Source organism: Notothenia rossii, assembly GCF_949606895.1.
Source record: "Notothenia rossii genome assembly, chromosome: 6".
Taxonomy (NCBI): domain Eukaryota; kingdom Metazoa; phylum Chordata; class Actinopteri; order Perciformes; family Nototheniidae; genus Notothenia; species Notothenia rossii.
The window spans coordinates 3713932-3741677 of NC_136909.1; the positions used below are offsets into that span (position 1 = coordinate 3713932).

At 40.8% G+C, this 27746-nt stretch overlaps 4 protein-coding genes across 6 annotated transcripts in view; 3 read left to right on the forward strand and 1 right to left on the reverse strand.

Annotated features, from left to right (window-relative positions):
* LOC307044027 (uncharacterized protein) overlaps nt 1-27746 on the reverse strand; it is a 219361-nt gene that overhangs the window by 85953 nt on the left and 105662 nt on the right. The window lies entirely within an intron of this gene.
* Nucleotides 98-18687, forward strand: LOC307044042 (uncharacterized protein). Its single transcript, XM_079689067.1, has 2 exons — nt 98-636; nt 16030-18687. The coding sequence occupies exons 1-2, from the start codon at nt 387-389 to the stop codon at nt 17049-17051; spliced, it is 1272 nt and encodes a 423-aa protein (XP_079545193.1). The 5' UTR covers nt 98-386; the 3' UTR covers nt 17052-18687.
* On the forward strand, nt 4482-9862 carry LOC307042840 (uncharacterized protein; the record flags this gene model as incomplete). The annotated part of the gene is made up of 6 exons (XM_079687006.1): nt 4482-5046; nt 5459-5729; nt 5859-6038; nt 6144-6352; nt 6446-8195; nt 8301-9862. The coding sequence occupies exons 1-6, from the start codon at nt 5044-5046 to the stop codon at nt 9860-9862; spliced, it is 3975 nt and encodes a 1324-aa protein (XP_079543132.1). The 5' UTR covers nt 4482-5043.
* LOC307044023 (phosphatidate cytidylyltransferase 2-like) overlaps nt 19266-27746 on the forward strand; it is a 28171-nt gene continuing 19690 nt past the window's right edge. The window contains exons 1-3 of one of the 2 annotated variants that reach the window (XM_079689033.1): nt 19266-19455; nt 19924-20043; nt 20174-20277. In XM_079689033.1, the coding sequence (XP_079545159.1) occupies nt 19315-19455; nt 19924-20043; nt 20174-20277 (365 nt within the window). In that variant the 5' untranslated portion in view covers nt 19266-19314. Of the gene's footprint in view, nt 19456-19923; nt 20044-20173; nt 20278-24245; nt 25051-27746 lie in introns of those variants that run through there. The other variant, XM_079689032.1, reaches the window with a different exon arrangement.

The window sequence follows — 27746 nt, forward strand, 5'->3', positions numbered from 1 at the left end:
ATAATAGGATGATATTGTGATACACAGTCTTGTACAGTAGGTGGCGGTATGCACCTTTTAAGTTGATTGCAATCCGCCAAAAGCAAGAGAAGAAGAAGAAGAAGAAGAAGAAGAAGGTGGCGGTATGCACATTACATTTGTTTGCAGTCTGCCAAAAACCGAGAGAAGAAGGAGAACCTGGATCCATGTGGCGTCTCATCGCTACGGTTCTCTCTCTCTGTGTTCCTGATCAAGTGTGTGTGAGCTCCAGAACTACTGATCCATCATCTGTGTGTCTGGATAAACCTCCGAATAGACTTTGTGCTCTTTTTTCTCGAGCGTTTACCTCGGACTATAGGAGCTAGCTTAGCATGCTAGCATGTTAGCAAAACTAGTCAGAGAGTTTGATGAAGAGAGAAACAGTGTGTTTAACGGAGTTTGCAGGAAAAGGTGATCTAGTAAACATGAGTAAAGTCCAAATGCTGCTGTCGTTGAAGAAGCAGCGACTCACTGCTGCTGCTGAAGAGATATTTGCTCTGTTTGAAAAAACGATGGCAGAGCTCGAGGAGGAGCTGTCTCTTTCCAAAGAGGAGAACGAGAGACTCCAGAAACTACTGGACGCGGTTTTACAGCCTCAGCTTCGGATACACAGTGCAGGTCTGTTCCCTTTACTCTTAATTAACACTTTAAACTCTTCAGTAACACTTTATTATCACATGAATAACACTTTAGACTCTTTCATAGCACTTCAGACCAGGGTTTGAGTTTTAAACTGAGCTATATGGGGGTCTTTAAAACGAACACACACACACACACACACACACACACACACACACACACACACACACACACACACACACACACACAAGGCCGGACTGGGACAATAAGTCAGGCTGGGAATTATACACTTCTTTTGTGCCATATTGCTGGATTTACTTGTGAATATTTACAGCGTTGCTGCCCATAGTGATAGCCCTATAGTTTAAATACTACCCACAAATAAACATATGGACATGAGTTACTATTTAAACATTTTTAACAATGTATTTAGGAACCTGTCCATGTGATTTTAAGTGTGGGTGGACCTCAAATCCTCTAGGGGGGTCCGAGGGCATGCTCCCCCGGTAAGATAATTTTTTTAATGTTTGAGTTAAATGCATCAATCTGGTGCACTTTGAGGGTGAAATAAAGAGACTAGACCTATGGAAACACCAGTGGCGTCGCCTGGCCTGGGCATTCGATCTCTGCTAAGTAGTTCTCACAGGAAAAGCGGAATGGAGGAGGGATCAGAGCACTTGCGTTCACATTGGCAAAACTTAAACGGACTATAAACACAAGTCATGTGCACGGAAATGCCGTTCAACCATTGGTCAGACATTAAGGGGTTAAAAACACAAATCCCGGTGTTACAGTATAAGTTGAATCATGACAACTGGCGACATTCTATTATTTTCGTCATAGGAATCCGGGGCGTGTACATTGAGGACCCATTGTTGACTTACCAGGAAAGAAACATCGTTTGTCGTTTACGTTCATCTTTTGCTATATCTGCCTTCCTAAGATCACTTTGCTGCACATTCAGTACTCGTATGTGAGGTTGTGGGTGAGAGTCCGATATCGTGACGCTTACAGGGAGGTATCGAACATTACAAAGTAGGTGACTGTGGATGCCTGTTCAAAACATTGCAAACTTCAATAAATCATTTAAATTATATATTTGTGTCCGACTTTCATTTGTTCATCGTTCTTAATGTGATGTATAGTAGCTTTGATAGCTGTCCATACCTTCAGACAGCCTAAAAGTAAAACACAAGTTGTTTATTCACAGCCCGAACGCTCATCGAGATGACTGGATCAGTCATGACAACTTGTGATCAGCTCCGATTAAATTGTGATATCAATTCTGTAGCTAACCTCCAGGGAGCACGTTTATTTTATGAAATACCTGTATCCCTCTCATCACAACAAGACTCTACACTGTGCAGGAAAAACAATTACATACATGAAAATAACCTTGATGCATGGGAATGAAACACACAAACTAACAGATAAATCATCAGAAGAAGGCAGAGAGGAAGTAAATAACAACAGGAACACGGAAGGCAGACAGAATTGCTTAGACACGGGTGTCACATGAAATTTAAATGTTCTGGAAAGTTCCTTATACAGCTTTAGCCTTTTTTATCTCATGAAGTCCCAAAGTGACACACACTGAACAGTCTGGGGTCATGGTCCTTGTCATTTGCTTTTGTCTTCCCATAACAACATGTCCAAGATGTCCATGTGTCAGGCTAAAACATGTGACAGAACTAGCTAGATTTGGAAAGGTTTTTTGTTGCTAAAGTTAATATTCAAGCCATTTAAGAATAAAAATGCTTACATGACATGTCATTTGTTAAACATTAAGCTGTCTTCGGCTCTTTTCTGCTGTAACAAATGTAAATGTCCCCTCTGTGGGACGAATAAAGGTATTCTGATTCTGATTACATTTAACCTGTTGTGGAAACATTTCTTGATGAAATTGATATGAAACAAATGCCATAAATATTGCTGTGACACATGGTGTCACATCGGGACTTTAACCCTAAACATTCACAGTGAACCCGGAGTGACATACATGCACAATTAGAAATATGATTATGGTCTGGTCAGTTAATTTAGCTGATTCAATTATATTTAGTTAACATATGCTTTATTCTTCAATTCATAGTATGTTCAGACAAATGCAAACCAAAACATCATCCTTGTTAATTAAGTTATAAATAAGAGTTACTTTACCATTAAAGCCCAGATATTTGACACTAGGGAGGTTACTTGTCAGAAATGTGTCTATTTAGTCTAAATGACGTTCCCCTTAATTTCCCCAAAAGTAGAAATGGGTCGGGGTTCTTATGGGTTAAACGTATAGGCTTAAAGGCATAATAGAACTACCGTATTATATGTATTCAACTTGTGCCCCGCTGGACTTACTTTTCTGTGGTTTACCGTTACTGTGACATATCAGTATAGCCACGGAAGATAGTTTGTGTGTTTAATTCCCATGCATCAAGGTTATTTTCATGTATGTAATTGTTTTTCCTGCACAGTGTAGAGTCTTGTTGTGATGAGAGGGATACAGGTATTTCATAAAATAAACGTGCTCCCTGGAGGTTAGCTACAGAATTGATATCACAAGTTAATCGGAGCTGATCACAAGTTGTTATGACTGATCCAGTCATCTCGATGAGCGTTCGGGCTGTGAATAAACAACTTGTGTTTTACTTTTAGGCTGTCTGAAGGTATGGACAGCTATCAAAGCTACTATACATCACATTAAGAACGATGAACAAATGAAAGTCGGACACAAATATATAATTTAAATGATTTATTGAAGTTTGCAATGTTTTGAACAGGCATCCACACAGTCACCTACTTTGTAATGTTCGATACCTCCCTGTAAGCGTCACGATATCGGACTCTCACCCACAACCTCACATACGAGTACTGAATGTGCAGCAAAGTGATCTTAGGAAGGCAGATATAGCAAAAGATGAACGTAAACGACAAACGATGTTTCTTTGCTGGTAAGTCAACAATGGGTCCTCAATGTACACGCCCCGGATTCCTATGACGAAAATAATAGAATGTCGCCAGTTGTCATGACTCAACTTATACTGTAACACCGGCAATTTCTACCGGAGCCTCCGCCATTGAGCATCGGCAGGTTATTCTCATGCTGCTGTTAATCTGGAGATCAACAGACACTAGCGGCCCGCGCATATGATTAAATAATCAGACAACGTCCATTAAAAAACATTATAACACATATAATGAGACGTTCTGCAGTCAGGAGGGCGTTTCACCGATGACAGGTGTTCTTACTTTTATTTAGTTGACGGAGCATTGTTACTTTACACGACACTGTTCAACACTTCATTCTGCTTCACTCTTTAACTAAACAACCGCGGATGTCTTGAAAGACTCTTTCGCTAAAGATATTTGAAGACATCAGCGTTCTTGTGACACGTAAATACTACGCTTCCTATGTTTTGGTGCTGACTGCGTTCACACCAGCGATGAACCGCTCCAGAGTTCGCAAGCAAGTGTTCCGAGACCACCTATTTTAGCGGACCAGAGTACGGTTGTTTAGTTCACTTCAGAGGTCTCGGACTGTGTTCACACCGACCCAAATGAACCGCACCAAGCGGCTAAACGCACCAGGGTTGGATTCAGCCGGACTATAAAAGGCTGGTGTGAATGCGCCGTTATCTTAGTGGGTCTCAAACGGTTTGGTCACAAATTATTCAAAAGATTATTCCCGCGGCACACCTTCATATGATCATTAGTTATAAAAAAAATAAGAGAATAAATGAAAAACAGTTATGAAATACTATATGGCAGTAAAACAAGAATCGAGTTTAAAGGGGGAGTGATTTAAGATAAATGTATTATCTTTTCGATTTACACACGGCATCTATTCTATTCCTGACATCTTCGTGGATTCATCTTCTAGTTAGGGAAAGTTAGGTATTTTTTTGGCCATATCGTGAAATAATTTATTACCAATAGCTTTTTTTACCATATGTCCCTATAGGTGTCTAGTAACATCTCCCAATTTATCCACAGCCAAATCCTCTGGGAATCGCCTTGAGAGCCAATCAAAGTTGGGGTGCCCAGAGGGCCTGGGTAAAAATAGTGAAAACATTTTTTCTACCAAAAGTGACTTTTGAGATGTCTAACTATGGTTTTTTAGGGGTGCTGAATCTATCCCAGCCATTAGTTTTGAGTCAAAATGACTCCTTAACCCTGAAATATTGATCTGTCAAATTTAACCTATGGATTTGGGGTGAAAAATGTATTCTACACATTGAATAATCCACTCTGAATTTAAAAGATACTACAGTAATGACATCTGCTAGGTACGTGCTCAGTATAATTACTTCTCTGCACGTGGAGAATATCAAGGTAGAGGTATTTTGCAGCTGCTTTTATTCAAAGCGTGCAGATTGAACCCAGGCCTCCCGTATACCAGTCGAAGACACTAACCACTGCTCCAACACGCCCACAACAAAGTTACTTTCTGACATGGTAAGTAAATAATTTTGCTTTCTAAAGTTTAGTTGGCTATACATTTATTTATAGGCCCATGCATCATTTTTATCTCTTAGTTACAGCCTAAAATGAATGTTGCTAGCTAGCATCCAGCTTAAGTTAGCTAACATTAGGCTAATATCAAATCTAGTACCTTAGCTAAATAAACCATTATAAATAGTCTCTGTGTCATTGATCAACATTAATTGTGTTGTAAATTGTGTCATTTTATAGTGGGCTCACTATATGATTCAAAGTGAGATTATTGTTCATAGTTACACATAATCTATTAATGTGGCTGTGTGGACCCATTCTGCATGATATGTTTGATAAGTCTTGCCTTTGCCTTGCCTTGCTTAGTAAACAAAAAGAAAAAGTAATTGTTCACCGAGCTGTCTTGTCTTTTTAGGACAGTATGGAAGTTGATACCACAAATTGTCATGGTTTGAGGTGCTTCATCTGTGGTGGTCCTGGGACTGAAATGCAAAAACTCTCAAAAGTCACTCACAAAGGTTATCAGCAGCTATTATCTTATTCTGAGATCGTAGATGATGCAATGCTGATCAACAGACTACATGAGGACTGGAATGATGGAGATGACCCCAAGCTGAAGTACCATTTGGATTGTAGAACCGAGTTGTACCATCGTTCGAGAAGTGTATCCATTGCGAAACGTTCAGGTTTTCTTTTTCATTATGTCAATGTTGTTGCCACTTTCTGTCAATCATTCCGTTCAACTCATCATTTCAATCCAATACATTTTGTGGCATGAATAAAAGCTCACGAAATTGTCTTTCATCCATCCAAAGGACAAGATGCTCAAGACCAACGATCAGACAGGATGAAAAGACGCAGCGTACTGTCTGGGCCAAGTACTTCAAGTGCTGGTAGCTCCACATTCCAAACCCCATCAGCACACCTGGTCTACCGTGATGTTTGTATCCTCTGCAATAAGAGCATCAATGTTGAAATGCTTGTAAAATACCCTAGTAAGTTGCCTGTCTTCTACATTCTCATGAATGAGTTTGAAAGGTCTTTCTTTTTTTTCAAATTAAAACTCTCTTTAGTAAATCATATATGTGGCTATAACCCAGACACAGCCCGGAAGTTGTATCGTGCACCTGACAATCGCTTCCAGGACAGACTGAAAAGGAATTTGTTGGAGACAGCTGTGAGACGAGGAGATGCCTGGGGAGTTGAAGTTGCTGGTCGCCTGTCTGGAATAATAGATTTGGTAACCGAAGAGGCACTGTATCATCTTCGGTGCAGGTCCCAGTTCGAGAACCCAGTTACAAACTCTGGGGTAATATATTTTTTTCAAGACCAGAAGTCCCAGACTCTGTAGACAAGGTTCTGAAGCCAATCATTTCAATTAAAAGTTGTTTTTCCCCCACAGGTCGGACGGCCTACAGATGAGGAGAGGCAGTTGCTGTTTGAGAAACTGTGCAAATGGATGGATGAAGAAGTGGAGCATGGTGTAACAAGTCTCGCTGAGATCCACATGAAGATGGAAGAACTTGACCCCACGGAGGACAAAAGTCTCACATATGGACGGATGTATCTTAAAAAAAAGCTTCAGGAACATTATGAGGAGTCTCTCTGTTTCACATTAGATGAGGGAGGAAGATTCATTGTGTGGCTAAAAGACACTACAGAGGCAATCCTCCGAGACTACCATCAGCAGGTCATCAACCCCTCACAAACCATGGATGATTCTGCACTTAAAGACCTCATAATTTCCACTGCCATTCATCTGATCTGTGGAGACTTGGCAAGAGTTTCACTCGACACAAAGCAGTATCCCTCAGTAGACAGCATGACCAATACACAGAGCCAACTTGCTCTGATTCCTGACAGCCTCAAGCAGTTGCTGAAGGCAATTGTAAAAACTGACGAAAAGGTGGCAATGTGGGGACAGAACCTGCTGAAAGCATACCGCCCTCGATCAGGAGTTATGCCCTCCCAACTTGGACTTACAATTCAGCTTGACCACATGTTTGGATCAAAGTGGTTGATTGACCGTATTCATCACTTAGGATACTCTGAATCATATGTTGAGCTCCATCACTACAAGTATTGTTACTTGAACGTGAAAAATGGATGTGGTAGCATGGACCAGGATACCATAATCACAGATGAAGATGGTATAGATGTTGTGGAGCATGAGGAAGCAGAGGTCGATGCAGTCCTATCTGCAGAACAGCCAGAGGAGCAAGAGGAGAGTGGTTCTGGAATGCATGAAGAGAATCAGCAAACATTTGCCCTCTTTGTTCCTGCCGATAGCACTGTTCATCAATGTGTTGGTGATAATATAGATCTCAACATTGCCTCACTACAAGGAAACACAGCATTCCATGCAATGGGCATGATCAGAGTAACTTCTCCTGCTCCAGCAACAAGACAACATGAGCTTCACACAACCATACCAAGGAGGAACATGGCAGTTGAGGAAAAGGTAGCAACTCTCAAAGCAACAGAGGTGAAAATACTGTCCTTTGTACCAAAAAACAAAGCAGGATTGGCAGACATCCGTTTGGTTCCCATAGCTGATCTCCACCAAGACCCTCCGGTTTTGAAGTCAGGGGACATTGGTTGGATGGCAGGATGGGCTATCAAGAATTACAACGCCACATTTGAACCTCCGAACTGGAATGGCTTCATGAAATCCATACATCAAACTGAATGCAGGAAAAAGTCCCTCATTGAGTTTCTTCCAATCATTGAGGGTGACCCAAACGAGTACAGAACCATCTACACTACTCTAATGGAGTGCCTACGCAGCGGTCAGTCTCCTGCTGTCATCACATTTGACATGCCAATATGGCTGAAAGCAACTCAGATAGTTCTCCAGTCTGACTTGCCCATCATCACTAGACTAGGAGGGTTTCATCTCCTGAAAAGCTTCCTGGGCTCTATTGGGGTTATTATGGCAGACTCAGGGCTGCAAGAGCTGATACAGCTAGTTTACCCAGGCAGCAACACTGCAGAACACATTCTCTCAGGCAGGGCTTATGCTAAGGCCATCCGGTTCCACCTTCTTGCATCAGCGGCAATTACCAAGTTTTTGCTGAAAGATGTTGCGTTCAGCGAGCAGGACTATGAAGACATGGAGAACTTCATCAGGACTGCAAAAGAAATGAAAAGAGGTAATTTGACCTTTCCCTAATCTGTGTCTCAAACTATCTCGGAGTATGCCGAATTATATTTTCTCATTATGTAGTAATACAATTAAAACTGTCTATCTCTAACAGGTTCCATGGACACACCAAGGATAGTCACTGTGTTCAAGGAGAGGATGGAGGAGAGGTTGAAGACTTTGTCTAAGGCTGGAAGAACACCTGCACTCTGGGTCTGGTACTATGGCAGAATCGATCTAATCAAGGTATTTATCAGGAGTGAGCGTGTCCCAGACCACACAGGTCACCTCAGCTGCATCATTGGAATGCTGAACACCTTTGCAGCAGCAGGGCACCATCAGTACGCAAAGGGAGCAAGGCTCTATGTACAACTAATGCAGCAGCGACAGGACTGTCCCATGTTCCAGGAAACTCTGTCCAAGTTTACTGTGTATGGCAACCATGTAGTCCGGTTCTCAGACCATGAGTGGTCAGGCACATGGACTGACATCACAATAGAAACCACACTCATGCGTGAGGCCAAATCCTCAGGTGGTTTAAGCAGAGGGCGGTTCCGGAACAAATCTGCTCACAAGTGTTGGGTTCAGACTCTCAACCACTTCTCATTCATTCACCAGGAGCTTGAAGGAGTAATGAACAAACGTAGGGTACCTATCCACACAGACATCACAAAAGCCCAGATGGAGAAAGACAATGACTCTGTTAATGCCATAGTTGGATGGTTGGAGGAAGTCAACCCCTTTGATTCCATACGGGACAGTAAGACCCTGGTATCTTTCTCGACGGGGTTCAGCAGCACTCCTGGGGACTCAGTCAATGCTGATCAGGCAGAGGAGGTTGGCAGAGCCATACAGGCCAAGATGGATGGGAAAACTGTTCTGGATGCAATGGAAACCAAGCACAAGGTCAAGTCATTGGCAAGCCTCAGATCTGCTCCTAAAATCAATGGAGAGAAGCTAATCACTGACTCACTCAAGCTCTTCAACCGCCTCATCATCATTAGTGAGCGTGAAGTCAAGACCAAAGAAGCTTTGCGCTTTGAGTTGACGCCAACACCAATGTCTCTATTTGACAAGAATCAGAAGTTGCGAAAGCCAGACAAGGCTGCCCTAGCAAAGTTCCTGAAGGCTTTTGTGGAGCCTGTTGAAAAACTAACCTGCACAAGCCTGGTGGTTGATGGCGGTTGGCTCCTGCACAGCGTCAAATGGGAGGCTAACCTCACGTGGAAGGACATCACTGAGAGCTACCTCCGGTTTGTGATGTCCATGGGTAGCCAGCACGTCCGGATCACTGTGGTCTTTGATGGATATGGTAGCTCCACCAAGGACCATGACCACCTGAGACGAACCAAGAATGCATGCTGTGACATTCAGATTCGTCCAGACTTAAAAAACATCATTCCGCGGGAAAGGTTTCTTGACAACAAGAACAACAAGGCTCAGCTCATTCTGCTCCTTGCTGAGACCTTCCAAAGAGCTAGGATCAGTGTTCAACTATGCTCTGATGATGCTGACACCTCCATCGTGTCTGCAGCACTAAATGAGGCAATAGAGTCTTCTGTTGAGGTGAGGGCTGAGGACACAGACGTCCTGGTTATGCTGGTCCATCATAGGGCAAACCACCCGGTCTTCCTCACGACAGCTAAAGATACATCTTATGATGTCAGAAAGATTTGAGAGGCACTCCCGGAGAGGTACCGTAAATACCTTATATTCCTACATAGCTTCTCTGGCTGTGATACTGTATCAGCAATTTCTGGGTTTAGCAAACCAACGTTGCTCAGCAAGCTCTGCCAGACTGACAAATCAGAGCGGGCCATGGATGTGTTCTGTGACATCAGAGCCAAGAAAAGTGACATCATCGAAGCTGGCTGCGAACTGTTCAAGAACATATTCCGTGGTAATCCATCTGGAGATTTGGAAGATTTAAGATTTGATATCTTCAGCAAGCGGGCGGCAGCTGGGAGCATCAAGCCTGAGAAACTGCCTCCAACTACAGGAGCTGCAGCACAGCACTCACTGCGGGCATATCTCCAGACCAGAGATTGGCTAATGCTACAAAGTCCATCTTTGGATGTCCTTGAGTATGGATGGAAACAAGGAAAACATGGTTATGAACCAGTCCCTACAACAGATCCCATGGCACCAGATTACCTTCTGAAGTTAGTCTGCTGCAACTGCGCAGGTGACTGTGGCACTCTCAGGTGCTGCTGTAAAAAGCAAGGAGTCAAATGTATTTCTGCTTGTGGGAACTGTCATGGTAACTCTTGCCAGAACATCAACCAGCCAGATGATAATAATAGTGAGGGAGATGCAGGGGAGTTTGATGAGGTTTGTTAAAATGTCAACTAATAACGCTAGTTTTGATTTGCAATTGTTCAATAAAACCACTTTTTATGGATTGTTTATGGAGTTGGAGTCATTTTTACTCAAAACCAATGACTGGGACAGATTCAGCACCCCTAAAAACCCCTAGTTAGACATCTCAAAAGTCACTTTTGGTAGAAACATTTTTTTCACTATTTTTACCCACGCCCTATGGGCACCCTAACTTTGATTGGCTCTCAAGGCAATTCCCAGAGGATTTGGCTGTGGATAAATCGGGAGGTGTTACTAGACACCTATAGGAACATATGGTAAAAAAAGCTATTGGTAATAAATTATTTCACGATATGGCTAAAAAAATACCTAACTTTCCCTAACTATTCTTATTATAGACACATGCATTTTCAAACGCTTGGTCTACCTACACTGTAAAATGTATTTTCTCTTACACACGGCATCTATTGCACGTCTGTCCGTCCTGGGAGAGGGATCCCTCCTCTGTTGCTCTCCCTGAGGTTTCTCCCATTTCCCCTTTAAACTGTGTTTAGTTATTCCTTGTACGATGTGAGGGTCAAAGGACAGAGGGTGTCATATTATCATACTGATATTCTGTACAAACTGTGAAGACCACTGAGACAAATGTAACATTTGTGATATTGGGCTATATAAATAAACATTGATTGATTGATTTGTAAAATATCCATAAAGAAAAATAAAATCTGTTTACAGTTGTGTTTCATCTGGGTGTTGAGATGTATCCATAGATCTCTTAATGTTGCTCTCAAACTGCACCAGATTGATGCTTTTAACTTCAATATTTAAAAATAAATCTTCCCGGCGGAGCAACCCCCCGGACCCCCCAAGAGGCCTATATGCCGTGAGCTGATTATCGAGCCTTCATTGTAACAGTCGCGGGTGTACTGTGTTTGTGCGTGTGGGGAGTGTTGCAGTAGAGAATTCCACTGTAGCACCGCGGCCGCCGCCACTGTGGGCTAAGCCCTGAATGTTTTCAGGTCCAGGCGACGCCACTGGGAAACACCTATATGAAACAGAACTTTATACATTTTAATAATCATAAGCACATGGCCATAACCAATAACATACCATATCCAATATTAAAAAACATTGAAACTTTTTTTATTTATTTCTCTTCGGTTCATTTATAGTTGTAAATGTGTCTGGGCTCCTGAACCAGCCTCTCCCCCCTGCTCCTCTTTGAGGCGCCAGCAAAGACTTTAAAAGTGTATCTTGCCTTTTTTCATCTATTTAACATTTTTTTTCTTTTTATTCATGCATCTCTCTCTCTCTCTCTCTCTCTCTCTCTCTCTCTCTCTCTCTCTCTCTCTCTCTCTCTCTCTCTCTCTCTCCTGACAGCCTGTTAGTATCTCATGCAGCTCACTGAGCCAGTAATCAGTGAAGAATAAATATATTTATAATTATAACTAGTTTAGCTTTTTCCAGATGTAGATAAAATGGTAACACTTTATAGGTACGCAAATTAACCATCAACTAGTTGTTAATTAACATGCATATTAGCTGTTGGAGACTGTGTGTGTGTGTGTGTGTGTGTGTCATCGTCTAATCTGCGCACCTGGGAGCACGGGAGGTAATTAAGCTATATATGTGGGCACAGGTGATCAGTTGGGATGAGAGGTTAGAGAGGAAGCCACACGTTTTTCAACCGTGTTGACCGTGTGCGTGATTGTTATGTGATTTTAGATAGGCCTTCGTAAAAGAACATTTTCACTTTGTATAAAGAAATAAAGCATTACAAATGACGTCATGGTGGACCTCATCCTTCACCACAACACGCGTTGGGAACTCTGAATGCTAACCTCCATGAGTGGCCTTTTTAGCAGTTTATTTGCTCTTTATTAGTCATTATAAAACACTTATTAATGCCTTATTCTACAAGTAATAAGCCATTAGTTCAGAGTTTTTCCTCAATAACCCTCTAATTAGTGCTTAGTATTGCAAGTAAGGAAGTTGTTGTTCATGAGTTTTGGTCTTAATATGCGCTGCTCAATATGGGCTTAATAAGGCAGTAGTACCACACGAATAGTAATCCTCCCATAATAACACTTAACAAATATGATCTATTCTCATGTAACAAGACATGAAACTATAAGTTTTAATTGTGTCTAAATAACAAAAAATTAGGTGTTTCTATCTAAGAATATGTTTTGGGGTCTAATCTAAGGTGCTTTAATTTGCGGCTTTCCCCTACCATTGTCTTGGCGGGCACTGCGCCCTGCCAACGGAGCCCCGCACCCGGCCTGAAATTCAAGGTGTTTCTAAAAAAATTAATTATATATATATATATATATATATATACAGTTGCAAGAAAAAGCATGTGAACCCTTTGGAACTTCCTGGATTTCTGCATAAATTGGTCTTAAAATGTGTTCTGATCTTCATCTAAGTCACAACAATAGACAAACACAGTCAGCTTAAGCTAAAACCACACAAACAATGATATGTTTTTATGTTTTTATTGAACACACCATGTAAACATTCACAGTGCAGGCTGGAACAAGTATGTGAACCCTTGGATTTAATAACTGGTAGACCCTCCTTTGGCAGCAATAACCTCAACCAAACGTTTCCTATAGTTGCATATCAGACCTGCACAACGGTCAGGAGGAGTTTTGGACCATTCCTCTTTACAAAAGTGTTTCAGTTCAGCAATATTCTTGGGATGTCTGGTGTGAATCGCTCTCTTGAGGTCATGCCACAGCATCTCAATCGGGTTGAGGTCAGGACTCTGACTGGGCCACTCCAGAAGGCGTATTTTCTTCTGTTGAAGCCATTCTGTTGTTGATTGACTCCTGTGCTTTGGGTCGTTGTCCTGTTGCATCACCCATCTTCTGTTGAGCTTCAATTGGTGGACAGATGGCCTTAAGTTCTCCAGCAAAATGTCTTGATCAACTTGAGAATTCATTTTTCCGTCGATGATGGCAATCTGTCCAGGCCCTGAGGCAGCAGAGCAGCCCCAAACCGTGATGCTCCCTCCATCATACTTCACAGTTGGGATGAGGTTTTGATGTTGGTGTGCTGTGCCTTTTTTTCTCCACACATAGCGTTGTGTGTTCCTTCCAAACAACTCAACTTTGGTTTCATCTGTTCACAGAATATTTTGCCAGTAGTGCTGTGGAACATCCAGGTGCTCTTTTGCAAACTTCAAACGTGCAGCAATGTTTTTTCTGGACAGCAGTGGCTTCCTCCATTTTATGACCAACTTATGCAGAAATCCAGTTAATTCCAAAGGGTTCACAGACTTTTTCTTGCAACTGTAGGCTATATAGCACCAAATTGCAACTGAAGTAATCTATCCACGGTCACTTTTCACATTGAACATGTGCTCTTTTATTAAATAAACTGAACGCCATGTTATTTATCCTATGTATGTGCATGTTTCAGTGTCCACTGCTTTGCGTATTCACACTCTCCCTCCGCTCTGTTTCTGAAGGGCGGGGCTCCCCCCCCCCACCCCAAACACACACACACGAATGCACACCATGATGCACACACTCACACAATCAGAGACAAGAGCGGAGGAAAGGAGAACAACAAAATGTAAAAAAGTCAAACAAATCTGCATTATTGCCCCGAGCTCTGCTGTCTGCCCGTTTGTGTCCCCCCCAGTTTCAAATTCATTTATTATTTTTTAACCGCAAGCCGTTATCGTCACGGGAGAAGGACACACACAGCCTGCCCAGGTGGACGCGCGCGAACACCTGTTGATGTGAGGCTAATGCAGGATTTGCTAGCTTGATGCTACCGGCATTTAGCGGCAGTGACTCAACAAATTGCCACTTAAAATGTATCGTCAGCAATGTATGACAAGCAGACTGCTTGTTTAATGTTAGACTCACACCAATAGCTCAATATGATCATAACACGATTGCTTTCATATCAGAGATCAGATGAGGTGGAGCTGCCTCCGGCCATAGAGGATGAGGCAGAGAGAAGCAGCAGCAGCACAGGGTTGCAGCAGTTATGTTATGCTGTAGTCAGGTGATTGAAATGTATCAATGAAAGGAAGAAGTGTAGGTTACATGATAAGAAGGGAATACAGTTTGAATTAAAGTAATACAGTACAGTGTTAACTTTATTATGTTTAATGTTCAAATACTTTGTTACTGTATGATAACAATAATCCACAGCTCCTCTCTGCTCCAGAGGATAAAAACAATTCAAAATTCAAAAAAAATGTTTCGGGGGAGCCCCCCCGTTGGTGGGGTACCCGAGCAGCACCCGAGCAGCACCCTGCCAGGGCAGTAAACCTAGGGGAAACACTGAACTCTGATGTATTTATCCTCTGCAGCAGAGGTAACTCTTGCTCTTCCTTTCCCGCGGGGGTCCTCATGAGAGCCAGTCTCATCGTAGCGCTCGATGGTTTTTGCGACTGCACTTGAGGATACATTCAAAGTTCTTGACATTTTCCGGATCGACTGGCCTTCATTTCTTAAAGTGATGATGGACGTTCGTTTCTCTTCACTGGGTTGAGTGGTTCTTGCCATAATATGGATTACAACAGCAGTCAAATTGGGCTTTCCACTGTGCACTGACTCTACCTCTGCACAACACAACTGATGGTCTCAAACACATTAAGAAGGCAAGTCATTCCACACATTGACTCTTGACAAGGCTCACGTGTTAATTTAAAACCATTCCAGGTGTCTATCTCATGAAGCTGACTGAGAGAAACCAAGAGGGTACAAAGCTGTCATCAAGGCAAAAGGGGGCTACTTTGACAAATCGAAAATGAAAATCATATTCCAAAAAATTTTTAAACACTTTTTTGTTAACGGGATAATTCCATAAGTATTCTTTCATAGTTTTGATGTCTTCAGTATTAATCTACAAAGTAGAAACAAATTAAAATAAACAAAAACCATTGAATGAGAAGGTGTGTCCAAACTTTTGACTGGTACTGTATATAAAAAACACATATTTTAATATTTAGCAGGTTCCCTCATCTATAATCATTTATGCAAGTGCAACTTTGAACATGTACAGCAGTAAAATGCAACGTACAAAATAATCAAGAAACATCATAAATTAAACACTGACAGGGAACATTTTACTGCACCATCATTACTATGACATAAGAAGGTGCCGTAAAATGTTCTGATGATACTTGCATACTTTTACTTAAATAAGGTTTGAATGCAGGATTTTAATTTGTAACAGAGTATTTTAATTATATACTGTAGGTGAGGTTTATCTGTGAACGATCCCAAATACAATTCATTGTTTAAATTCCAGCTAGTGCTAAACCAGAAGAAAAAAATATCTTTTTAATTTCTAACTGGAAGTGGAAAGGGGCGGGGCTACATGAGTAGATTGAGCCAACAAAAACACACAATAGGTGGGATTAAGAAAGATAATATGAAAGTATAAAAACAAAGGCATTAATTAGGGTTGCAAAATATCTCCCATTGTAATGGTGATTAGATTTTTAAATGTTAATACTTAACAGTTTTTTCTGACTGTGTGTTTCCTGTTTCCTGCAGACGTCCAGCTGCTGGTGGTCGTTAAAGAAGAGCTTCTCCCTGACCAGCAGGAGTGGGGCACCAGTCTGGACCAGGAGGACCCAGAGCACCCCCCACACATTAAGCAGGACCAGGAGGAACTCAGGATCAGTCAGGAGGGAGAGCAGCTTCAGGAGCTGGAGGAGGCTGATATCACCAAGTCCACTTTCACTCCTGACCCTGTGAAGAGTGAAGATGATGAAGAGAAACCTCAGTCCTTACAGCCTCATCAAAGACAAACTGAACACATGGAAACAGAAGCTGATGGAGATGACTGTCGAGGAGCAGAACCAGCCAGGAACTCAGATCCAGAGAGCAGTTTACAACCAAAGTCTGAGGATAACACTGGAGACTCTTCTGAACCTGACATTGAACAGAGTGCTGATTGGAAAGAGACCAGAGAACCTGCTTCAGGCTCAAACTCACTGAGAAATAGACATGAATCTGTCAGTGATCCACGACGTAGTGCTGTAAATAAACCATTCAGCTGCTCAGTCTGTAAGAAAGCTTTTTCAAAGATCGGACATTTAAAGGAACACATGAGAATCCACACAGGAGAGGAACCCTTTAGCTGCTCAGTTTGTGAGAAAGCTTTTTCACGGAGTGGAAATCTAAAGGCACACATGAGAATCCACACAGGAGAGAAACCACACAGCTGCTCAGTCTGTAAGAAAGCTTTTGCAGAATATAGAGATATAAATCGACACATGAGAGTCCACACAGGAGATAAACCTTTTAGCTGCTCAGTTTGTACCAAATCTTTTGCATTGAATGGAAATTTAAAGACACACATGAGAGTCCACACAGGAGAGGAAATATACAGCTGCAATGTTTGTGACAAACGATTTAAATGGTGTAGTCGTTTAAAAAGACACAAGTGTGTTGGTCGTCAGTCCTTACAGTTTAATGAAATTCAAACTGAGGATAACGGAGAGGCAGAGCCTCCAATCAGCAGCTCAGCTGAACACCTGGAAACAGAAGCTGATGGAGAGGACAATGAATAAGTTTTAAGACAGTTCACACATGAGAAGAATCTGTCTGACTGGATTACCAATTTTGCACAACATTCATTTAAGACTAATGAACTCCATCTTTATCAACATAAGTGGACAATATGTTTAATGTTTTTGTCATACTGATGTTCTGATTTATACGTTAACCACTGACTGTTGATGAACCATTTTATTTTGGATTGAGGTCTCCAAGTTTCCATATAGAGATAAAGAATGATTTGATGTATTGTTCTTTATTTCTAAATGTTTAGTATCATTGCTATCCTGTTAATGAGCCCTGTTTTACATAAATGTGCCTGTTATCTGATCGTTTTTGCTTCTATAACTGTAAGGGAATACATTTGCCTATTTTGTATCCTGATGACCTAATGCCGTTACATGTAATACGTTACTCCCTAAGCCTGATTTCACCCACCTGCAACCGATTCACTAATGTTCATTTCTTTGACACCTTGACTCGACTCTTTCTTGTTTAATAATCGTTACATCTCCTCAGGACCAAGTTCCCGTGTCCTGCCTTTCACCTGCTGATCACCCACTGCTCATTTAAGGTGGACTGACCCTTACAATGGACCAGCTACTCTAAGTGTCTTAATGCAAACTTTTGTAAAGTGATGCTAGACCAAAAAGGTCCTGTTGGGTTGTGTGTTCTCAGCAGGACGGGGTCTGTACTCAAAGATTGTTTATGAAATGGGAGCTTCACTCTGTTTTTTTTGTCCAAACGACGCCAACAGAGCAATACGTCTTCTTTCCAGCAGATGGCATACATGTTACATCATCCAGTTCAACTGTCATCCAAATATTAATGATTCAAAACAGCAATGTGTAAGATATGGCTAGTAATTGACTATTTCAACAGAATGTGAAGGGGTTACAGTCTTGAGGCCATGTCCAATATGTTTATGTTTTCTTTGATTAAATCTACTGAAATTAGCATTTAAGTACTAAACTATTCTTAATTACTGTCATTACATCATGGGTTGGCATTGCAAAATTAGAACGCATAAAACCCAACTTTACCCCGCTGTGTTTCATCCAAGCTTCCACTTTGTGCACTGATAATGCTGAAAGTATCTCTTGTATGCTTTACCTGCTCCAGTAACACAAGTTTAATTCACTGGACAGAGACAAGAGTTAGTGGATGGATCCAGAGGAGAACCAGAAGATAGTCCGTGTAGAGCCTTCAGGTTCTGAAAATGATCAGGGATAGAGCTAGAAAGAACCTGAATAGAGCTAGAAGATAGCCAGTATAAAGCCAAGAAAGAGAGAAGGACAGGAAGGAGCCAAAAGAGTTTGTATTTTTTATTTACTAATATTCAGGTTCTTCTCTTAAGATATTAGAACTTCCTTTCTCACCATGTATAATTTTATTCTAATTAAAAAAAACTTACATTTTTACCGCCAATTATTGAGATTGTTTTACAGCTTTATCTTAAATATTTAGAGTTTTTTCTTTACATATAGATTACATAGGATGAACAGGACGATCCACTCTGCTGGATTCTGCTCAAAATGCATGCAAACATCTGGCTTTATCCATACTCCTGCAGTTGTATTGTTCTGGATTCATAGTGAAGTGTATTAGATGTTCTGCACTGTTATTGTTATGTATTTAATATGAAGTGAAATACCCATTTAAAAAAGTCAGAAAAGAAAAGAGACTCACTTAAGGAAAAAGGTTCTGAACCAGTGAGAGTTCTTCATTTGCACATAAACATGGTAAAATATTTAAAGCTGTGACCAGATGGTGTCGCCCTCTGCACACATTTAACGCTTTGCATTTTATTGATTTATTTTTGCCTTTTATACCACATTGCAAGTCTGACATTTATTAATGAGACGACTGGAAGTTACACTGCAGATTTAAACATTTATAAACACAGCTCAAGTCTTTCACAGCCAGAAATATTTCTCTGTTTTACCTTGTTTATTATCTTGCATTTGTTTTTCACAGCTAGAAATATTCAAGCAGAGAAATCAGTGCCTGTTAAATCTAAGGGAAAGCAATCATCTAAGACAACATTTGTGAAAAGGATAAGATCAACTCGGCGTACAAGACACATCAATCCTGTGATGTTTGGTCGTAATCCAGGCTCTATGTTCACATAGAGAAGGATATCAGTGTTTTGGGGCCTATGTCGGTTAAAAGCCAGTGGAAGGGTGTATTAGTCTTGGAAATAACTCAAGTTGTAAATTAACAAAAAAGAAACTGTGATAGTGTTTGAAGCTTGTTCTCCCCCAGCTCTCCTACGTGATGTCCGGCTGGCGTTACTTCGTCTGCCCGGTGGAGTTCAACAGCGACTCCAAACGGTTCCAGGTGGACTGCAAGCCGTCAGAGCTTTTCCAGCTGCAGGACTACACCCTGCCCTCCGTCCTGGAGTCCTTCACTGAATGGGTAAGATTCTCCTGACCTTCATCTGTTCTTCCCGTTTTCTGGCATCACAAGTCATACAAACATGAATGTAACTATGAAACAATAAAATCAGTATATTGCAAATCCAGTATGCCAAAAAACAAGAGGGATCCGTAATATTTGTAGAATAATGTATTTGTGTCGCAACCTTTCAAACACTTTAATTGTGTCAGCTATGTTATTTAGTTTTAATCCTGTTACTCATTCAGTAAAGTTAAAATATATCTAAATGTTGTTTCTAGAGTAGACATTACCAGAACCGAAGCACCGTTCACATCAGGTTTTTATCATACGTTTCAACCTCATTATATTTTTCTCAGCCAAGTTTGATTTTGATACTAAAAGCCTGGGGATGCAAGTCCTATTTTAGTCAAATAACTAGTAACTAGTTTAGTTTGACTGAACTTCAGGTCTCTGTTTCAGTCTGAGACATGTTCCTTGTCTCCACAGACCACGGTGCGTCTGTATCCGTTCCAGATCCACAGCATCGCTCTCTCCTCCTTCGCCTCCATCATGGGACCCTTCGGAGGATTCTTCACCAGCGGCTTCAAGAGAGCCTTCAAGATCAAAGTAGGGATTTCTGACACGTTTGTTTACTTCAAAACAATCCAAATATCCCTTTTAATGTCTATTGTCTTTGCTCCATGTATATTATGTTCATAGCAGCAGTCTGATCACATACTGTTGTTTGTTCTTCCAGGATTTTGCCAACACGATCCCGGGTCACGGTGGCATTATGGACCGGTTCGACTGCCAGTACCTCATGGCCACATTTGTTAACGTCTACATTGCCAGCTTCATCAGGTAAACACACAGCTATGGTTTGTTTGTATAACCTAATTAGCAATGTACAGTGACAGTGAAGGAATTCATCATCAAAGTTAGTGGTTATTTATTTTATTTCCGACTGTTAGAGAAAGCATTTTATTTCTTGAAGAAAACCAACTGTTGGTTGAACATTAAATTAGCTAGCTTGCTAATAACCATTAAAGAGTTATCTCTGTCTCCTCTTGAGTTGTTTTATGTCTTCCTCTGACACTGAATATATACAAACATGAAACTAAAGTATGAAAACTGAATTTAGTTTGAGACTTTTCAGTATTGGTCAATATCGCTGTAGGGTGCCTTTGAGACTTCATGATTACTTAAAAAATAGATTTTAAATGTAACTTCATATTGACTTTACTATGTAGATCAGGCTGTAAAAATGCAATGTTATCCTGCTGAGACGGCTGGTGGTCGAAGCTCCTCTTTCATGCTCCGCCGGGGAAGCGAGAGGTGGTCCTCCGCGAGGGTGACGGCTGCTTCCAGGTTGGCGGGGCGATGGAACTGGACCCAATTCGCCGTCGAAGATGGCAGGCCGGCGATTAACTGCTCCAGCGCCACCTGCCGCCTACCTACCACCCGTTTTGTCCTAAATAGGACCACAACAATCAGCGTGCAGTAACAGTCTGTAGATGGTTGTCATGACATTTCTTCACAATACTATTAGTTGCCACTGTATGCAAGTATGGCAGCCACAATAGGCATTTGTCCAAGCTTTGTATATACAGTGCCAAAAGTATTTAACTCAACATTTTCTTATATTAACTTTGTTTCCAACACAGCATTTACATTGTTAGCAGTTATGTTTTGGTGTACTTCTAAAGATAATTATTCTAAAATGTCTTATTATGAATCCATGGTCTGTAGTTCGTTTATAGCATAACGTTAGCATTTTGCTTCTGGCCATTAGATTTATGATTCGAAAATTATAAAAGTAGGGTAGATATGTGGAGATTATCCGGCTGAACAAAACGTGCATTTATCAAGCAGGTTCGTTTTCCACAGATCTTATTTCGAGCTATTTTCCAAAATCCTATGGAGAAATCCCATTGACTCTGAGACGAGGGAACCAATAGTTGTAAAATGCTAACTCAACTCCGGGTTGTAGGACTCACCACTGCACTATATCTCCGGTCAAGTAAAGCTAATATGTGTTTAGCTAGCTCGTGCTTTAAAAAGATATGTAACTACAACTGATTTACTTGCAATAAACATTAAAATATTGTAGGCATGCGGTGCAGCACATTACCTGCTTGGCGAATTCAGACAGAGAGGAGGTTGTAGCCGATGTCCGGTGCGTTCATGGTCATCGGATAGTAATCGGTAGCATAGTGTTCACTTACTACGCGACCGCACAATGTAACGTACAATAATTCCACAACCACATAAATGGATTAACATCGATTTAGCTGGGGCAACAAAAATAAATAAATGAATGAATCTACTGGTTTCATCATTTGAACCAAAAGTGGTGCATTTTGCACTATTTTTTATCTATCTTTATTTATTTTCTTATTATGTCCTATTTATGTTGCACTGTTGGAGGAGCTCGGGATCTAAGATTTGAAATGCCAAAATTACACTGTAGCTAGCAGCTGATAACAAAAACCCTTGACCCTTGAACCTTAGTGGTGTTTATTTTTCACGGAGTTCAGTTGCAAAGCGATCACACAACGCCACGTCCGGTATTTCCACAACAACACAAATGGATTAACATCGTAGCCTTTGTTTCTGCTAAAAGAGGTGTCGACCAGCTAGGGCCACAAGAAAATCCGCGAAATCGAGTGTGACGATTAAAAAATAAATGAAAAACATCTAATTTTGACAATAAAAACCGACCAATAGCCGCGGTAGACCATTTGCTTGGCACTTCCGGGTATTTCTCCATGTTAACAATACCGTGTAACTGTCACGCTTGAAGGGGATTAACATCGATGTAATACATGAATGTAGCCTTTGTTTCTGCTGAAAGAGGTGTCGACCAGCTGGGGCCACAAGATAATCGGCGAAATCGAGTCTGAGGATTACAAAATAAATTAAAAACATCTAATTCTGACAATAAAAACCGACCAATAGGCGCGGTAGAGCCTTTGCTTGGCACTATTTATCCACTGGTTAACATGGGTTAACAATACCGTGTAACTGTCACGTTTTGAAGGGACAAAACCGTGACATTCACGTCTCCCAGCATGGTAAATCGTCAAATGTTCACGTCTTGCCGTGATACCAGGTTGGTTTTTCCATAAGCTCCACAGATCACGAAATCTAGCTCTCTTCTTTGTTCTCTGTAATATATCATAAGCCACTGTCCGCCATTTTTCTCGCAGTTTGTAAGGGAGTTTAGATATTATTGATCTTAGATTGGAAAGAATATCTAGTTCATCCATGTACTGTAAATCTTGCATAGCATTGCAGCAGCCTCTTAAATACTTTGCATATGCCTGAAGCGCTTTGCCATCGTCTGGTCTAATTGATGTCCAGTTCATTGCCTTTTCCAAATAAGCGCTGGTTACTTTGATCTCGCCCCCAAAGTGCTCCTTTAACAGCTGTTTGGCTTCTGTGTAACCTCTTTGGGTATCCATATGCAGGCAGCTGCGAACGAGATCTTTGGGCTGGCCGGAAGTGTACTGGTTGAGAAAGTAGAGCCTGTCATGACTGCTAGCTGTTTTATCCTCAATAAGGTGTTCGAAAGCTCGAATAAAGGACTGATATCCAAGTGGATCACCATCAAACACTTTTATCTCCATTGTTGGTAACAAGGTAAGTTTCTGCTGCATAATGATGAGGTCAGCAATATCTCTCTGTCTTTGTATAACAGTGTTGAGGTTATCATGGATTTCATTGCATTGGGTGGAGCTATGCATTGTGGGCATTTTAAAAGGTCTAAACTGTGTCGTGGGTTGCTGAGGGCTGTGAAGATTAATGACAGTCCTCTGAAGTGGTGTTTTAGGCACTGCACCCAATGGCATGAACTCCATGGCTGAGATTTCAGGATCCAGAGTGCTTCTTTCTTTGCTTTCCTCCAGATAAGCATTCATAACATTTGATCATCCATTTTTTCCTCCACGTCAATGCTTTGCAGAACCTTTATTTTAGCAGCAGATGCTGCAATTTCTGTGTCCAGTTCCATTTGTGAGTCTTGTTTTGAGTCCCAAGCAGCCCCCTGGTGCAACCTTTTGCAGCCCAATTTGCTTCAAGTCTTTTTACCTTCTTCTGGAGTTTGTCAAGCTCTTTTTCTTTTGTCTTGAGCATCCTCTGTGTCTTGTTAAGTTTTTTCCTCAGTTTTACTGATGTTTTCCGTCTTGGTGTTGATGTCTTTGGGCTGGAGGTTGATGGTGTGCCCTCACCGATCTTTTGATCCCTGGGGTTTACAGATATGTTTCGTCTTGGTGTTGATTCAATCACATTCTTTTCACAGACGGTCCACAGGTATTAACAATCCTCCTACAATGTGTGCATCGCCGTTATGATTTCCTTTTAGACTTTAACACATCCGACATTCCAATCAATGCGTATACGCATTTATTTACTCACCACCGGCCCAGTCTGTACGCTCCGGTGTGTCCCTCTTTTCCGGTGATCCAAATGGTGTGTGTCTCTTCCTTACGGAGTTTTTTGACTTGATGTAATGGCATCCAAGGTTTTCTTTTGCCACTATAGAGCGGGGTTGACGACACGCAATCCAAAGCAATAAGCAGCCGAAGGTTTTCAGTCAACAAATGTAATTTATTAATAAAAAAGTATTGCATTAAATGGTCTCAAAATAACAAATCTAAAATAAATATTTCGACGATATACTTTCCAATAAAAACTATGCTTTGCAGTCCAATTTGCAACACTAATTTCTGTTTACAATTTGCGGTCGAAAAACTGTTCCGCTCCCCGTCTCATCAGGTCTCAGAGCACCGCGGCTGTCCTCAATTACTTCACTTAAATAAACACCGGAAGGTACAACGAAACAGATCATATTTACGATTTAAAATGAACAATCATTTCATCAAAAGATATTCACCATGGCAATATAAATCATTTTCCATCATTAATTCATTGATCAAATTTTGAATCTAAATAATAACTTTGACTTCATTGTGGGTTTAACAATCATGGATGATTGTTTTTTTTTGTTTTATTTATTTAACGTTTTTTTATTTTTCGCTATTTTGTTTTATTAAAGATAGAATGACATGATAATACACACTCATACAGTAGGTGGCGGTAAGCAACTAAAAGCTGTTTCGATCCGCCATTAAAAAAAGAGAATAAGAAGAATATCTTTCTAACCTGAATCAAGGAGGCGTCCCGTCGCTTCGGTTCTCTCTATCTGTGTTGCCGATAAAGTGTGTGTGAGCTCCAACAGTACTGATCCATCATCTGTGTATCTGGATAAACCTCTGAATGGACTCTGTGCTCTTTTTTTCTGGAGTGTTTACCTCGGACTATAGGAGCTAGCTTAGCATGATAGCTGGAAACACGTTAGCAACACTAGTCAGATTGAGAGTTTGATGGAGAGAGAAACGGTGTGTTTAACGGAGTTTGCAGGAAAAGATGATCTAGTAAACATGAGTGAAGTCAAAATGCTGCTGTCGCTGAAGAAGCAGCGATTCACTGCTGCTGAAGAAGAGATATTTGCTCTGTTCGAAAAAACGATAGCAGAGCTCGAGGAGGAGCTGTCTCTTTCCAAAGACGAGAACGAGAGACTCCAGAAGCTACTGGACGCTGTTTTACAGCCTCAGCTTCGGATACACAGAGCAGGTCTGTTCCCTTTACTTTTAATTAACACTTTAAAATCTTCAGTAACACTTTATTATCAAATTAATAACACGTTAGACCCTTTATCAACACTTGCAGCAGGTAGTAGATCCTGAAGTAAAAGTACTAACACCACACTGTGAAAATACTCCATTACAAGTTAAAGTACTGCATTAATATTTTATTTAAGTAAAAGTATGTAACTATTATTAGACAAATGTACTTTATAATAATAATTATAATTATTACGGAAGAGCACCCTACCAAAATTAATATATTTATAAAAATAAATGCATTGAATAATATGCCATTTAATGTACAGATTTAAATATTAACCATTCATGTAGGCAATAGTTGATTACATGTGACATAAATTGATAATGTAGTTGTAATGTGCTTCTTTATTCACCTTTTCTTTTTAAATGTGTAAAAAGCAAATAAAAATAACACTTTGGATTCATTCAAATTGCGGGAGAATAATTCATAACAAAATCAATGAATAAATATGTTCAATAATAAAGTAAACACACTGTAAAAAAAAAAAAAGTTAGGACAACTCAACATTTCAAGGCGACAGGCTGCACAATATTTTTAAGTTCTGAGGCCAACAAAAATGTGTAAGTTTCTCTTTTCAATTGAGTCAACTAATTATATTTTGTGTACAACTTCAACTTTGGAGTTCTGCATACTAAAAAAAATCAATGAATAAATATGTTCAATAATACATTAAACACAATCTAAAATGTTACTTGATAAAGAATAGGGTAATTAAAACATTGATGTAAAATCTCATCAATCAATTATTGCCCACATGTATTTATAATATATATATTAATGCTGTCAAAATTATCGCGTTAACGGCGGTAATACATTTTTTGAATTAATTGCTTTAAAATATTTAACGCATGCGCAGAATGGCCCGACCCATACATCCCACCATTGGCAGCGCCAGGGTATGGCTGGGGTAGGCTACAGCCATACCAAGAAATGGCTTGGCTCCGCCTTAGCCCCACCATGAACAATGATGTTAAAGTAAGCAAAATAAAGTACGCCAACTCGCGCAGAGTAAATTTGCACAGACAGCAGTTAGTAAGATTGATTTCAGTAGCCACTTGTCTGGAAATACCGAAGACCAGAAACGGTTTTTGTAATTCCCTCAGTACAGACGACAGCAACGAGTTTTTAATTTACTGGCAGGATTTATTTGGTTCATCCAGACCGTGAAAACTGTAATCAAAAAACATAATACACAAATACAATAATCACTAGTCAAAATAATAACAAAACATACAGTAATATCCCAACATTGTCCTGGTAATGTCGTCACTTTCAATTAGGCTACTGTATACACAATACACTTTGGTTACATATAATTCAACAAAACACAAAGACCAATCTAACTAAGCCCAACATGTGTTAGCCCTTAGCTGTATAAAAACAATTTAATACAAACAGGAACAGAAAACACACACAAAAAACGTCAGCAAAATATACCTTAGTAGCTGCATTGCATGAGGAAAATTGTGTAGCTTGGTATTACTCTGTACGATTGTTTATCTTGATGCTAAGAGCTATTTTGCAGATGCATCAGCACTGAAAAACATGTACTAAATCAGCGGACTTTTCGGATGAGTGTTACGCTAAAGTATGTCCTGACGGAAACAGGCGATATAAAAACAAAGGTTCCGCCTTAGAGAACTTTGGTTCCTACCAAAATAAATTACTCAGAAATACTGCGCTGACTGACACAGAGGCAGTTACACTCCCACCAAAACATATCACATGTATATGATTTTCTTCAACTATTGAGAGACAACATACTGCGTAGAAAAGATAAACACAAAAAAACTAAACTTCAGTCCTTGGCTTCCCAGAGAACGATCACCATGACTGCACCTGTAGTGAGACAGATAGAGAGAGAGAGGGGAGGAAAAGAAAGAGAGAGGCCGGAGTCTTCAGTCTGCTTCCATCAGCGTCACCGTCTTATGGATGGGCCTTTCCAGGTTGACAGGTTTGGAGATACGCTTTCCTTTCTCATCAAGGGTTGAGTCGCTGATGAGCAACTTGAGTCTTCGCACCTTCCCATCCTTTCCTGGGTACACTTCGATAACCTTTGCCATCCTCCACTGGTTACGTGGTGTAGTATCATCTTGCAGGAGTACAACATCGCCGACCTTTGCATTCCTGCGATCTTTGGTCCACTTCTGTCTCTGTTGGAGGCTCAGGAGGTACTCCTTCTTCCATCTTGTCCAGAAGTGGTTGGATAAGAATTGAACTCGACGCCATCTCTTGCGTAGGTATAGATCTTCCTTGACGAACTTCCCAGGAGGTGGAGCGAGTATCGTGGACTTCATGGTCAAAATGTGGTTTGGTGTCAGGGGCTCTGAACTGGATGAATCATTTAGACAATCAGTGGTCAGAGGTCTACTGTTCACTATTGCCATGACTTCATACAGGAACGTTCTTAGAGAGGAGCAGTCAAGCTGCGTAGCTGACTGTTCTAGAATGGACGTCAAGACACTTCTTATGGTGCGAATTTGTCTTTCCCAGACGCCACCCATATGACTTGAAGCTGGGGTGTTCATGATGAACTCACATCCAAGCTGCTTGAGCTCTTCCTGATCCATTTCTTTCAATGCTTCAGCAAACTCTCGTCTTGCTCCGACGAAGTTTGTTCCTTGATCACTTCTTATCTGACG